This window comes from Anopheles maculipalpis, chromosome X, assembly GCF_943734695.1.
Source record: "Anopheles maculipalpis chromosome X, idAnoMacuDA_375_x, whole genome shotgun sequence".
Taxonomy (NCBI): Eukaryota; Metazoa; Arthropoda; class Insecta; order Diptera; family Culicidae; genus Anopheles; species Anopheles maculipalpis.
Window position 1 is genome coordinate 6,483,926 of NC_064870.1, and position 15,841 is coordinate 6,499,766.

A 15,841-nucleotide genomic window follows, 5' to 3' on the forward strand; every position below is an offset into this window, starting at 1 on the left:
TGACGATAAAAGGCTCAGCTCGAATAAAACTAGCCATGGCGATTTTGATACCACTTGTTTACTTGCAAACTTCCGCAAAAATGCAGACTGAACTTTTACAAACCAAATAAGTCGATTTAAGAGATAGCAAAATGAAAAAGGGGTTTCGGAAAAGAAGAATTAAAAAAATATACTTTTATGAATTGATTAACAAAGAATTTGCGAAAACCAACTATATAATCAGTTTCATAAAAGTCTAATCTGCATATTTGCCGAAGGTTGTAAGTAACAAAGTGCATTCACCGTGGAGAAATAACAGTTGGCGACAAATGACGACTACTGTGTATCAAAAAATGATAGACATGGCACCCCAGGAAACATCTCTCTGTCCATCAAAAGTGACAGTCATGGCACACAACGTGTTAAAGAGGAGAGGGTAACTCCTCACTAACATGTGCGACGTAAGACTTCGCGCCTATCAATTAGGGCGAAGACCTGAAATAATGCAAAGAGCTACCTCTTCAGGGCGAAGAGCTACTTCGTGAGGACGAAGAGCTACCTCGAGAAGGCGAAGACCTCAAATAGTGCAAAGAGCTACCTCGCCAGGGCAAAGAGCTACTTCGTGAGGGCGAAGAACTACTTCGTGAGGGCAAAGACACTCGCTAAATAAGACATACAACAAAGCTATAGTGTGCAGGTGTAAACTAATAATATTTTGTCAATGAGAGCCTATTATCGTGTGAGGAACACCAGCGCACTATAGCGAGAAATGAGATGTTTCCAGGTACCGTACTATTGACAAAATCTGACAACTAAGACACCATGAAGGCAAATTTGTATTGACAAATCCCTTACCAGCCAAATGCTTAATATAAGCCAAGTAAAACTAGGTCATGGTTTGCTGCTAGCGTGGCTAATTTACAGCATCACAAAAGTGTTACAAAACTGTTTGCTGTTTTGCGTTTCCTGACTGTCAGTAAATCAACAAACTTAAGTCATCGAGGTGCATTTAGATTGATAAGAAACTCACTTCCACTGCAGGACATTGCTCCCAGAGGTTGTTACTCCACTGACATGAGTGAAGCGCGAACACGCACACCACACATTGTGCTTAAATTGACATTTATTGTTGATTTCGAAATGTTGAACGCTGGCTAAAAGGACAATTCAACTTTTCTGTCATTCAAGCCAGCTGACAAATGATTGAAGACTTACTGAGCATATGCTTCCGGCAAACACTAAACATCAGAGGTTGGAATCAAAAATGGTCGCCAAAACTTTCGCATTAACTCTAACTGAGAGCAACAACCTTGGTCCTTTGCTGTGCTTTGCGTCCTTGGTTATCCCAGAGTGTGTTGATCACTTTTGGCCGCTCAAAATGCCAGTTGATTTACGACTATGTGCTAGACGGGATAACCATACAGAGGAAACAATGCATCAAGGACCCTAAGGCGTCTTGCTTGAACACGAGGCTTTCCACCAGCTTAACGACCAGCTCGATCACGTCGTGGCTAGCAGCAGTAGGGTTGCTTGGACTAGTCTTCCATATGGCCCGTAAGTTCCAAGACGCAACATGCATCCGGGCTATCTATTGCTCTCTGGTTCGTTCGTTGCTGGAGTATGCCAACAACTGGAATCGGAGGCTAGACTACCGGACCAGATGTATGCTCTATGGTCTGTCTTCCTTAGGAGAGCGTATCTCCCAAGCCAGACTGTGCCTTCCTCGATACGGGACTACTCGACGACCGAATAGACTCCCCGACGCTTTTTTCTACGATCAACCTCCCACGTCCCAGCCAGGTCACCGACCGTGTTTCATCGACCGTGTTCATGTTCATACGTCTAATCCTGTACTGTAACATATGTACATGTTGCCTCTAGCGTTGTCCTTCTGTTTTGTGTAAATATAACAATTGTAAAAGCTATCGAGAGGGATTATTTGTCGCTCGATTTACATAATAAATAACAAATAACAAACGCTCCAATAAAGAAGGAACTTGGTCAATATCTGAATAATCAACACCCTTGCACACTCATGCACCTGTAAGAAGCAAAACCAAGGAACTAACCGATCAACCCTCACTCACCGGAATATATCCAGTAACTCAATCACGCGTTCTCTCTCTCTCTCTGTCTCTCTCACACACACTCTCATGCGCGTTGGTTCGTTGCAGAATAATTGGTTGTATTTGTGGCTTGTAAAGTGCGTTTCCGGAGCATCATTTAAAGGATGAATTAATACAACTTAGCTCGCAAATCGAGAGCATTTGGAAGGTCCTGTAAGCGAGGGAGCGTGCGGATTGAATGCGATAGCGGGAGGGCAAATATTTGAGCGAAATCGAGGAAAGAGGTACGCGAAAGAACGCCTGTTGCTATTCGCAACCGTAGAAGAGCGAAAAAAAAAAAGCTTGAAAAATCACCTTCCAATCTTGCGAATGGAAAATGCGCGTCCCGACGAAAATAACGCAGCCCAGCGGGTAGCTTGGGTTGGGTGGGGCACACGGGCTGGAATTACGTATCGAAGGTTACCGAAATTGAAAATCAGTTACACCGGGAGTGAGGCTCGGTCACTCACGAGTGACTGAGTGTCCCCGGTACTGTCCCGTGCGCGTTTTGCTGGAGAACTATTTTTAGAACCATATTAATAGGAGAAAAACAATGTAACCCGCCAGGATGGTGAGAAGGGACGGAAAAAGTGGATGAAAATTGACGCTCGCGTACCACCCCCGGCCCAGATGTCTCCTTACTTGATGCCTTCCTTTCGTTTTAATGGGCCCATTATTAATTTAAAATCATTCTACTGGGTCAGGTTGTTTTTTTTTCACTTCTCTTGTTGGGGGATAAGTTTTCATCGTTCCCGTTTTAAGCTTGAAAGGCTCATGGGAATAATAAGCTTTCCCGGATTCAACTCTACACACATACACACACAACTCTGGGATACATGGAGATTGGGCGGACAGGACAGACAACTCATCCATCAATGGATCCTGGTGCAGAAATGCAAGTCCTTGTACTTTTAGATGGATGCATCTCATATGGAGCGGGATACAAGGCTAATGGGATGTACAAAGTAAGATGGATAGAGTTCTGAGATGAACCGCACGGACGGACAACACATATCGCAGCCTGAACCTGACCAAAACCGAAATTGACAATAGCACGAAAATTACATTAACTCCATTTTGCACAGCAACACAACCCGAATATGACGTATGACGTACGTCAAATTGGAGTCAACAGGCACCACGTAGTTGGATCGTTAGTCCTCACACTAAGGGGGGACAAGTCCGGATAGGATTTGATCCTCGGACCTACCGTGTGAAGACGCCGGAGACGCTCTCGCCTCAACACCGAAGACCCGAACCTTCAACTCTAAACTCTGAGGCCAAGAAAACTGTTTCAGACAAGACTTAATCGAGCTTAGTTCACAAAAGTAGCCGAACAATAGGACCGCACCCAATATAATTGTAATTTAGCTGTAGCTGATTAACAAAAGCAATTCCAGCGATACATATTAAGGAATGGAATTTGATATCCGGTGCGGCCGTGTGAAAAGCCTATGGCCGTTACCACATACAGTATTGGACAAAACATTCGCAACTCAAATAGAGCAATCATCATTGAAGCCGGATTGTTCTGTCGACGTCCTGGCGAAGAAAACTCTGAATTCACTTAGGAATCGGAATAAAATACTTCTGTTTGCTCAATCTCCTATTGACTGGGATGTGCAGAAATGGCGGACCGTTCTGTTCAGTGATGAGTCGTAGTTCAACATCTTTCGAAGCGAAGGGACGACTGGAAAACGCTTAGATTCACATTACTGTCAGAAGACGGTGGAGCGTGGTGCGATGATGGTGTGATGAAATTGGCCACCCCAATCTCCGGATCTGAACCCTCTAGAGAACCTGTGGGAGATCGTGAATCGGCAAATTGATCGAGAAGGTGTACGATGCAAAGGATCAATTGTTTGCACAAATCAAAAAGGCATGGGCACCAATTCCACAAGTCTATGCCTCGCAGATGCAGGGCTGTAATCGAAAGTAAAGAATTTGTAACGAAATATTGAAAGCCAATTTAAATATGGCACTTGTTTTATCCAGGAGGAAAACGTAGATTTTTTATGTTTATTCATTTTTAATGAATTATTTATAATGAAGTTTGTGTTATAATAAACAAGAAAAGTTCTTCAATTAGCATATTATGCACCTTCAATGTAGGGCTTCATGATTGCGATTGATTGGTTGCACTTGTTTTGTCCAATACTGTAAATGTTCTCTTGGATTCACTTCGATTCACAATTCACTTCGAGAGCACAAACATCAAGAAAATGTAGATGCTTTTTAATTTGATGCAACATTTTTAAAAATTAACCTATATTGAAAAGACGTGCTTTTAAACTTTGAGTTGCTGAGATCGGCCTAAACACTATGACCTTTCTTGGCTCCAAACACAACTCACCTATTGGTCAAGGGGAACCATGTAAGGAATCCACTCTTTAAACCCTTTTGCGGTTAAATGGTGGAGTCAACTGCAAAGTAGCAAAAGCGTCTGGAGAAGAGATCCCGCCGACAAGAAAACGTGGAAGGTACGTTCTTTTTTTCTTTTCCGCTTCGCTTCTGGTGCTCTTTTGCTTGTCAACAATAGTTTTACAGCACAAAACACAGACACAAATTAAAAGCTGGACTATAATGAAACTGATTGTTTGAAAACGCCCTGTTATTACTGAACATTGGAAACCTTTATTATGGATATCCCTTTTTTCTCTGCCTCCAAACATTCGTGCTCTATCCGTTGCACGAGGAACATTTAAAAGTTTCCACAAACAAAAAATGCTCCAAAAACCTTTTTTTTTCTTTCCACAAACAAAAAACGCTCCAAAAACTCTTTTTAAGTCTTTGCTACTTTCCTTTCGATTTTGTTTTTGATTTTCGGTTCGAAATCATTCGCTTATAGTTTAAATTTGTGATATGTTTTATAAGCTGACATCGGCAAAAGCTCTTTGAGCAATAAAGGTCATATTGTTGACTTCGAATTTGATGTAGAGGACACGACCGTGACCTAGAGAACCCACCTATAATTTATACTATATAATTGAATTCTCCTTCTTGGCTTAACGAATGGCTTATTAGACTTGCTGATATCACTCAAGTCCTCACACTACGGGGGGAACGGTCCGGATGGAATTTGAATCCCGGTCCTGCCGTGTAAAGACCGGCGCCGCTGTCACTTAAACCACCAGGCAGCACCGTTCCCAACGTAGTGAGGAATGACAATTCATCTACGTTTTTTATCATCAATTCTAGTAAGCCATTAGATGGACTGCTCAGTCCGGGCCCGAAAAACAGTTGGGCGTTGTGTCACATTTCCTGACGGCCGGATACGATCGAGCAAATTCCTATAAGATTCTGGCCTTTCTGGAAAAGATTAAACAGCGAGGGCCTGGATCTGTGCATCCGATCATTTTAAAGCCTCTGGAAGATTTTCTCCTGAATAGTTCGATAGTTCACTGTGGCCGTTTCATAGTGAGAGAACTCTTTTTGCTTTGCAGGACGCATTCTTCCATTCCTAGTTTTAATGTGTTTTTTTAAAATAGTTTTAATTTTGATACAGTCATCTACATTAGATTGAAATTCCGTTGAAAAATAGGGCCAAAGTAGAACAAATACACTCACAACACACTACGGGAGGACGGTCTGGATGGGATTTGAACACCGGATCCTGCCGTATGAAGACCGGCACCGCTATCGCCTACACCACCGGGCCACCACAAAGATGAGAAGACTAGACAGGATAATGATCGCACGACGGACGCTGTGCCGCTTTTTGCTGAAGTACTACTAGGTTCGCGTACTATCCGATCAGTTCCGAAAGATTACAATTTTCCCCATCACTATTATGGCGCAAAGGGTTTTTCTCACCATTCGCCTTCGATTTGCAATAATTGTAACCCAAAATCTGATCAATTACCATCTTGTTCTTTTTGGCTAAACCGACCTCTAAGGTCATGCCGGCCATCGAATGGCTTACTAGACTTGCCGATATCCACGTATTTGGATATTCAGTTTAGTCCGGATGGGATTTGAACCCCGGATTCTGTGCCGTGTGAAGACCGACGCCTTTGTCGCCCTTACCACCGGGCCCACCCGATAAACTTCTTAATCTTAATGCTATCTTAATGCTACTTTACCGCACATAATTGCAATCTTTACACACATTTGCGCTACATATGGTCACCACAAGCCCTGACATGACTTTGTTCCATCAAATGGGAAGCACGTGCGCCCGAACAGCTTTGTTCCTCCTTCAAGATAACATTTTCTTTCACCTTATCCTTCAAAACTTATCAAAAGCTAGGATAAGATAGTGCTTGTTCTGTTCGGTACGGGGTTTTGTGCAGCGAACCACCAATGTGTACTGATGTGCGCTCCGAAGACAAACCGAACGCCCAGCACAATGTCCAAAAACGGTAAAGATTTGAAGTTTTGAAAAACATAAAAACCTCGTAACCATGGCAAACGCGGCTCGGCCTCGGGATGGACCGAAAATAAAAAGGAACGATGTAAATAGAAAACAAGGAGCATATCGGGGAAGAAGATGCGCAGCAGGCGAGTGATCTACGCAGGACACACAGCGGGGTTAAAAGGGGCAGAAGGATCTTCTGGTCTACTTCACCGCACAAAGCCGTAGCCAGGGGAAAGGAGCCATAAAAGTCGGACCCGTTTCTCTTCGAGGATGCGAAAGCACGAAAGTCATAAAATCAAGCCAGCGAGCGACCTAAACAACGACAGCAAAACCCAGAGAAACCCTACAGATATGGGCAAGAACGAAGCAAGGCTAAACACCGAAAAAATACGACGAAAAGGGTTTTTTTATACTCCATCTCACTCGCTTTTCTCGGGTCCTTCCCTTTTTCGTGAAGACCTTCTTTTGTTTCCTTTGTCTGTCAATCGACTTCCCGAACGAGAGCCTTCTTCCTGGTGTGGTTGCAGCATTTTTTTTCATTTCTCTGTGTACAAGAAAGTAAGAAGGTAGGAATGCGAAGGAACAATCCCCACGTATCGGATTACGCGCGCCTTCTTTCGGCTCTCAAATACCCCGGGCCCAACACACCCAAAATAATGTTGGCTTTCGTTTAAGGTCAAAAAGGCACAAAACGGTTTAAGTTTTGTTGTTTGTTTTAAACGAAAGAAATTGTGTTAACACATGGAGTTCGCTAATTTTGATCTCCTTATTAAAGCAGAAATTTTTGTGTTCTTGTTTGATTGCATGTTTGGATAGTCAGCAACTTCAATAATGCACCCTCTGGAGATATTCAAAACAAAATAGACATCTTTCTCTCTCTCTCTCTCTCTCTCTCTCTCTCTCTCTCTCTCTCTATGCCTTCTTCCAAGGCTCTAATAAACTTGAGATGTTCCAGGCCTGCAGATTCTGGATGGCAAGTCAGCAGGCTAGCCTACGGGATTCGATACTCGGTCCTGCCGCATGAAGACCGATGCCGCTACTACGCTCTTCCACCAGGACTCCCAAAGACAACCTTAGTAATATACAGAATACGCGCTATATGTTTCACCTCAGGAGGTCTTGGTCCAGTCATTTCTGGCTACCTTGAGACTAGATCTACCTGTGAGCTGTTTGTCACAACCGTATCCTCTAACTTGCTTCTTCCTCCCTAGCTGTACAATCTCGGGAGGTCTTCCTTGACTTCGGATGTATCCCTCTAGCTGTGTAGTCAAGACTGTCTGAAGACTGATATCAGTGATCAAAAAAATCTTCGCCGATCATAGCTTGGCTAACTTTGCAGATCGACGGTTTAGATGGGATTCGATACCCAAGCCGTCCAGCCGATTCTAGCGATTTTCTTGGCCCAATTTTACTCATTGCTGGATGATTAGTGCTGCCCGTAAGGTGAGACATGTTCCGGACGGAATATCCAGTCCTGCCACGTACGGTCAGTCATGACGACCATCTAATGCCTTACGAGAATTATTGATATTACGTCATTGGATAGTTAAGACTACGAATTTGATTCCGCTTACCGAGCTGGTTGCCACTCCCTCTTCTATGGTACTACAACCTCGAGAAATATCAGTCTGCCATTTCTGGCTTCTTTGACTTGCTTGCAACCTTTGCTGGAAAGTTCTGCCATTCAAATTGTCTCTGCAGCGTGCAGAAACAGACGTGCCATAAAAATTATGTATTACTGTCAAAGTGACATTTTGATACAGAGAGATATTGATGCGATATTACTGCAAGACTAAATGCGCTACCTTTCATACTCTCTTTCATCATTGTAGGCCCTTGAAAATAACTTCAACAACCCAAAAAAAAAATCATATCTTTCGGACACATTATAAACAAAAGCAGCAAACACATGTGTAGAAAAAAAAATCTTCAATCTGCCTTGCTCGCCTCTGTTGGCCGCCCTGTGTCGCTCGTCCCTTTCCCCCGTTTTGCCCTTTTCTCCTTCCCACTGTTTTCTTCCGTCTCTCCGTAACGACGAAGTGACGAGCTAAAAACAGCAGCGCAATAGCCGGCGCAAAGCCGCACACATACACACAAACCGTGCCGCAGAGACAGATACTGGTAGAGGCGGACGATCGTTGATCGTATTCCTGGAACTTACTGGCACAGCTCAGCGACACACGAAAAAAAAAAAACGCTCTCACCAACTAGAAACGCGATACAAAGCGTGTGTTGGGAATATTCCTGTGAAGTTTAGGGTTTTTTTTTTGGTTTGCTCCAGTTGCACAAGTACGGGGCTTTCGTACGCCACACAACCTATCCCCACGAAGCAAATCTATTTTAATACCCAAACAAACGATAAATTTGAATCTTTTCCTGATAAAAGGAAATTGCTGTCGATAGTGTATAGAAGCAGTTCATCCAATAATACTTACATGGCGCACACGTTCCCCGGCTCCCCAATACGTACACACACACACACACCCAGAGACGCACGCGCCCAAGCGCACACCGGTGACTCGCTGTTGGAACACGCACAAAACAGAAGAAAGCAGCAGTCTGTGTGTGCGCGTGTGTGTTAGAAGGAGAGCGGCCAGCGCTGATAACACGCTCGCTCTCTCGCTCGCTCCGGCGCTTCTACCACCCTAGATGTCGTACTTTGTTCGCTAGGGGTTATGGGGCGCAGGAGATTAGATCACACACCAAGTATATGTTGAAACTTTATCTATTTGATCGCACACACATCGAACACACGACTCGCACCACTAACACGAACAAAAATCACACATAACACTATACACTAAGCTGCTGCTGCCGTTTGATGGATGAAGTTATAGTACCGGTGGACAGATGGTTTTGTTGCCTTCTGCTGCAGGAAATAAAATAACAGGGGAAATATATTCATTTCCAATTTGGGGGTTGATTGAATTTGGCGCCTTCGTGTTAACGCACGCACAGACACACACACACACACGCCAGCATGTATCGGGAAATGGGGCAAGAAAGAACGCGTGCTTTTCTTTGTAGATTAGGTGTTTATCCGGGGCTGCCGTTTTGAGAATCACCTTCGGGTGAAGGAGCGCGCGCGCGTGTGTGCGTGTGGCTGAATACGTCACGGCAATGATCCTTGGTTTGATGGTCGTAATATGTGGTGCAGGCAGGGATGTGACAAGAGAGTGAAAACGGCTTTTTCTTGTTAAAAGTGGTCACACAAAACGAGACCGAACTGGAAACATTTTTTCGCAGTAATTTTAACGCAACAAGAATCGGTTTTCCCTCTCTCTCTCTCACACACACACACACACACAAGCATGCGTAGGGCTTTCCAACACTTTTTTCTTTCGTTTACGTTTAGTTTTTTTTCTTCTTCCTTTCGTTTCGACATCCAACAAGCACACAAAATAAACAACAAAAAAAAACTACACCCCGCGCGCATTGGTGCAAGCCTCACACGCACGCACACACCGATCCACCCACACACATGCGCACACGGCTTCCACTATTATGCTTTTACTCTTCTTCCCCGGATCGGTCGGCTGCCAACGCGCAATATCCGCCTGTCGTGCAAGATGCACATCCTGTGCAAACCTCCCCCCCCCCCCCCCCCCTCCCCTAAACACCCCATTGCAAACCGGAAGAGCATTTTTCCCCTCCAAAAAGGGAAACGACAATAGACGGCACGGCACGACAAGTGCGTGCGTGTGCGCGGGTGTGTGCTACTAATACTAGCAAACGCAAACATAACACGGTGTCGAGGTGGCGCGATCATGTCACAACCGGAGCGAACGTGTTTTTGCGTGTTGGATGATGGTGGACCTTTTTCTAGCAATTATGGTTGAGTGGCAAAAGGTTACATTATTAGGTACTCACACACGCACACACACGCACAGTCAAGCATCGTTCGTGTAAGCATTAACGCGGCGCAGGAAGTAAACTGACAGCGTGAAAAAAATACCGGAATACTCCCCCCCCCCTTAAAAAAACCAACCAACATCACCTGAAAGGGCAAGGTGAAGAGGGTAAGATCCGGAAAACCGTACTACTGGTTGACAGGTGTAAGGCGACAAAATCATCCGGCACACACACAAACTCGCGCGCGCGCACACTAGGGACAAACAACCATACAAGAAAAAAAGAAACTAATTTGTTTTTATTTCTTATTTTCTTTACCGAAGCACAGACACCGAATTCTCCCGATCGACGCACCGTTTCTGCTGCTTTGTGACCAGAATTAAACATAAAATCGAACGCACGGCGGAACACTCGGGCGGGCGGTTATATCGGAACGCGACACTCGTGTGGACACAATGTTACAGACGAACTGAAGGGCATGCTGATCGATACATGTTGCCGTAGCGGGGGATATAAGCCGAATAACGTGTGCATACACTGATTATGCTATGTGGCTGTGTTGGTGTGTGCGTGTGGGTGTGTTGTGTTGTTTTTTCCTTTTTTATCCTGGCGCCATCTTGCGCTAGTCACCTTTTTTTTTTGGGTGCGTTTGACAGTTGACAGACGGTGGCATGCATGATGGTCAGGGTGCAGCAACCGACTTGTTGCGATGTAAACATTTGACTGAAAATTCAAAATTCTCTTTGTTGATAGCTTTCGGGCTGCCCTAATAAGACTTTTTGCGCTGAATCGGCCGGCCAGACATGACCAGCCCACCAGGCCACAACCGCAATCACTCTGAAATCGGCCGCTCTTGGCGGCGCCGGTCTTCCCACGCTAGAATCTGAAGATCAATTCCCATCCGGGTTGCTTCCCCGATGTGAGGAACAGCTATGCAACTGCTTAGTATCAAAAAAGTCTAGGAGGCCACTAAATGGCTGGCCGCTATGCCAAGAAGAGCTCGGCTCAATGACACCCAAGTAAAACGGCCGCTTTTCATGAGACCTGTGCGATGCTTTGCTTATATAGCATACAGCATTGTCTAACCATATTTACGAACAGAAAAAAATCTTAATTATATAAAATCTTTTCTTCTCAAACACTACAACCTTCAGCGATCCGTAGCCTACCAATTGTAAAAACCCCAGCGAAATGTTCTGAGTTTTTGTGCTCTCCAAGAATTGATTTATCCGATTTTGGAGACGGTGTCCTGATTAACCAAGATGTAATTTACAAGCAAACCTGCTTTATTGGCTCTCAAAATCAATCACGGCATTTAGTTTCTAACCATAAATTAAAATCATGTAGCACAGCTTTTGATTTGCATTCCGGATACGTTTCGGCACATAGCCCGGAAATAGATAAGCGCCTCGCATGTTCAATTTGTTTTACGGTGAATATAAAAAAAACTTACGATCGACACTCACACACACCCATTACATTAAACAGTATAAAATTAATTTTATTAATCTAATCAACAGCGACGCATCATACATACCTTCTGCACGCTTAACTGCTTGCTTAACTTGATTTTTCTCTGAATCGCCATTAAATCGCCAACAACGCGTGTAATACGATTTACGAGTAGCGTTTATCGTTGTTTTATTTTAAGTTTTTTTTTCAAATGATGGAAATCTCAACTGCTGGTGGGTCGCTTAAATGAGCGCATATCACACTGGTGTGTTGTAATTAATGAAGCGATGCAAAACGCCTTACTTGGTAGGAACAAATCGTTTTTTTCTTTACATTAAAGAATACTGGAATTAAATCGTGCATGTTTACGTAAAGGCGGTTGATTTTCGAACGTTTCGGTTTTGGATATCACATTAACGGTGTTCAGAGATCGATTGGTGGTAGCAAAAAATGGTCCCCGTTATAAGTCCTTTGGTCTCGAGCAATTTCCAACTGTTTAAATCGATGCCACACTGTGCCTAGATTTTGTATGCGCCAGGTTCTCAAAAAGCGATTTCAAAGCACCAATTTTGCATCGATTTCAACAGTTTGAAGTTTCTCGAGGCCCCGGGACCTTGATTTTTCTTTTTAATTTGAAACCACTCGTGGCCCACTGCTTTTTGGTTTTACATCTGCCTCTCGAATGTTAATATCATTTAAAATGTGTGCGTTTGTTAACAAACTGGTAAGTAATGCGGTCTTAAAGAATTAGTGAGAGAGCAACTGTCGTCAATGTATCGGCACTTCACTGAACGATACAGCCGTAATGGTTCGCTCCAGTGCGTTCCATCTCCTGCATGATTTGTGCCGAACGGATCGATTTGATGTGTTCGGCCTCCTCCATCCAGTGTTTGATCCGTTGCCGGAGAAGCTTACGCTGTTCAACCGGTGTGACTTTGTGCAGCATCGGTATTAGCAATCCGAGCGCGGCCGTGTAACCGTCCAGCGCTACATCCAACCTATCCTCGGACGCATCCTTATCCGCTTCGCAGCCAATTTGAAGTCCACGGGCAATGTCTTCGTAGTCACGTGCTAGCTCCATCAAATCCGGTTCCGGCGCAGTGTTCGGTTGTTCCGGGCCACCCGCACCCTTACTCGTGCCTGGCTGTGTGCCCGAATTGGTGGGCAACTTTGTATTGGGTGGCTTAACGTTCACTAAGGCTTTCGGTTGCTGTCGTTCTACCGTTCGATTGATGGCATAAATGTGTCGCATAAGCGTTTCCGCCCGGTTCAGGTACGTTAGGACGCGTTCCCGCAAAAGTTTCCGTTTGGCCGGATCCGCTTCTACCCGAGTTATTGGCACAAAGTACTTCAAGCCCTGACAGTAGGCACGGTACGCCGCAACCAGCTCCTGCCGCTGATCCTTCTCGATCGCCAGATTAATAAGGGCGATTCCTTTGGCGAGATTTTCTTCGCAGGCCATGTGCTCCAGATCAAGAAACGGATCGTCGAAAAACTTCTCGAACGTAATGCGGTGGGCCGGATCACGCTGCAGCAAACCGGTAAGCAACTGGCGACACTCGGCCGTAATGGCCGGCTGCACCGGGATCGTGATCGGATCGTTTCGACGAATTCGCTCCGCTAACTCGTGCATATTTTTAGAACTGTACGGTGCCTTCCCGAACAGACTCTCGTACAAAATAACGCCCACACTCCACAGGTCCGCCTCCGGACCGTAGGGAGTTTTTAGCAGGATTTCCGGCGCCATGTAAAGCGGCGAACCCTTAACGGCCGTATTTTCCTGGTACGGTTTTAGCCGCTGGGCAAAGCCAAAATCACCCACCTTCAGTATGTAGATGCCGGAATGTTTCATGAGCAGCAGATTGGCCGGCTTTAGGTCGAGATGGCTAACGTCGTTCTGACGCATGTAGCGCAACGCAAGGGCAAGCTGCTGAAGAAACTGCCGGCAGGTACCTTCATCCAGCGTACGGTTTTGCTTAATGTACGACGAAAGGTTACCGGCATTGCAGTACTCCATCAGTATGTAAATGTTTTCGTCGTCCCACAGAAAGTCACGCATCTCGACGATGTGCCGGTGCTTTAACTTTTTCAGCAAGCTTATTTCGCTTATAATATTATCCACGAAGGAGTTGGAAACTTTACTCATGGGTATCACCTTCACCGCCAGAATCTCTTGCGTAGTCTTTAATGGAGGAGGAGGAATCAAAGCAAAAGGGGACAATGCATTAAGCGACGAATTGTAGTACGAGTATGGGAGACATCGCTAAAATTGTACCTTGTGCATGGCTCGGTGAACAATCGCGTAGGTTCCGCTGCCGATGCGCTCGAGCAGCTTGTAGTCGGTAATTTTGTTCTCACTCATTTTGCGCCGTATGATTACAATTGTTTTGTTAATAAATATTTACTCCACTAGCATCACAACACATATTATCTATAACAATTTTCTACTGGTATCACGAAAGATGTTTTCATTGGTAAAAGCTAATTTGTAACCGAAGGCTAAGGAACGTACTGTCTTCACATCAAAACGCACACTACGTTAACAGACGGGTTTGCTTCGAAGCGATTCCAAATGACAGCTGATGCGGGATTTGTAAACACACTCAAGGTTTACGCATGACAGGTGGGATAGTTTTCAAATAGTTTTTTAAAATTTATTTCTTGATTACGATTAGCCTGTATTGCTTAAAGTCTAATATTATATTTAGCTTCCTTCCAACTTATATGCTCTATGGGGGGGGGGGGGGGGGGGGGGATAGACATTTCCTTCTCCCTCAGTTTAAGTGCACCTTACCTTTATCTTGGGTGTGCTCGGTTGTGGATGATTTTGCTGTTACGTAGCCTTCTGATGCTGTTATCCTCTCTGGTTCCAGAGGATTAGCGTCTGTTTGGAGCATCGTACCGTGAAGAGTTGGCACTGTCTCCCAACATAACCTCCTTTTGTTACGGATACTTCATTTCGTTGCCAGCATTTAGATGCTGTGGCTGGCGACCTTCCCATCGGCCGTTAGATGCTACTATAGCTTCGTGAAGCTATAGGCGACCCTGTAAGCCGAAAGCCACAAAAACGTTGTATGGTTACTGCAGCATCGAGTGCAGACATTCTGCCAACAGCATGGCCACTAGTTAGGGCTTTAGCTTTCCTAAACCAATTTTTGTACATAACCAATAGATTGTAGGAATTCTCTGTAAGCGGGTCATGCTGTTGTGGGGTGCGAATAATTTTTTTCAAATCGTTATTGAATAAACCAAACCATGCTCAAACAGGTAAAGGTAGTTTGGTTGAACATTTGTTAATCAGCTTTATTCGGTACTAAAACACCTGGTTGCGTTTAAATGTGCCTGTGTGGCTTTTTACGATTTTTATTGTTTCTAGCTGTGGTCCAAACGTAATGGAAAAATACAAAGGGAAGGGAAAACGGTATGGACCGTATACAATTTTAACAAAACTACTGGTTTTAATAAAACCTAAAATCTCACTCCGTTCTACGAAAGGCAGGTATGTGTGCAGCACAAACAAACGGTCATATGGACACTTGACTAATTTGATTCCATTTTGCATAATCTTTTTGAAAGAAGAATGCGCGCCGCTAGAGAAACTGGAACGAAAATGCGACTCGATATTGCTCCTCTCAGTGCGTGTGTGTGCGTGCCCCTACGGTTCCTAACCGTCCGGGGAAACAAGCACTAATTTTTTTCCCTGTTTTCTTGCTTATTCCTCTCGCTCTTTATAGCTTATAGCAGCCCTGTATAGCTTGTGCTTTCCCAAATCCTCTGGTTGGTTGCTCCTAAACACGGGAAATGACTAATTAACGTATTAGATTCGTTACGTCTAGTTCTAGTGTACGTATGTACCTTTTTTTCTTTTCTTTTCTTTTTGTGCAATGGTTTCCGTAATAGAGTGCTGTGGCCCGTCAAGCGACTAAACGACGGGCCCGTTGCGCTTTTTTCTCGCTTTGTAAAATAAACAACCCTAGGAACAAAATCTCACTTCTCGCTATAGTGGGAAGCTCCTGTAGTGAGAAGCGAGATTTTATGCCTAGGGAACGGAAAGCGAAAGGCAACACCAGCTAATGGCACTTATCCGATTGACGAT

At 44.5% G+C, this 15,841-nt stretch overlaps 2 protein-coding genes across 2 annotated transcripts in view; one reads left to right on the forward strand and one right to left on the reverse strand.

Moving 5' to 3' along the window:
• LOC126560414 (uncharacterized) overlaps nt 1-15,841 on the forward strand; it is a 202,368-nt gene that overhangs the window by 134,210 nt on the left and 52,317 nt on the right. The window lies entirely within an intron of this gene.
• On the reverse strand, nt 12,530-14,107 carry LOC126557435 (serine/threonine-protein kinase ULK3). Its single transcript, XM_050213213.1, has 2 exons — nt 14,021-14,107; nt 12,530-13,927 (listed from the first exon to the last, which is right to left on the reverse strand). Exons 1-2 carry the CDS (start codon nt 14,105-14,107, stop codon nt 12,530-12,532), a joined length of 1,485 nt encoding a protein of 494 aa, XP_050069170.1.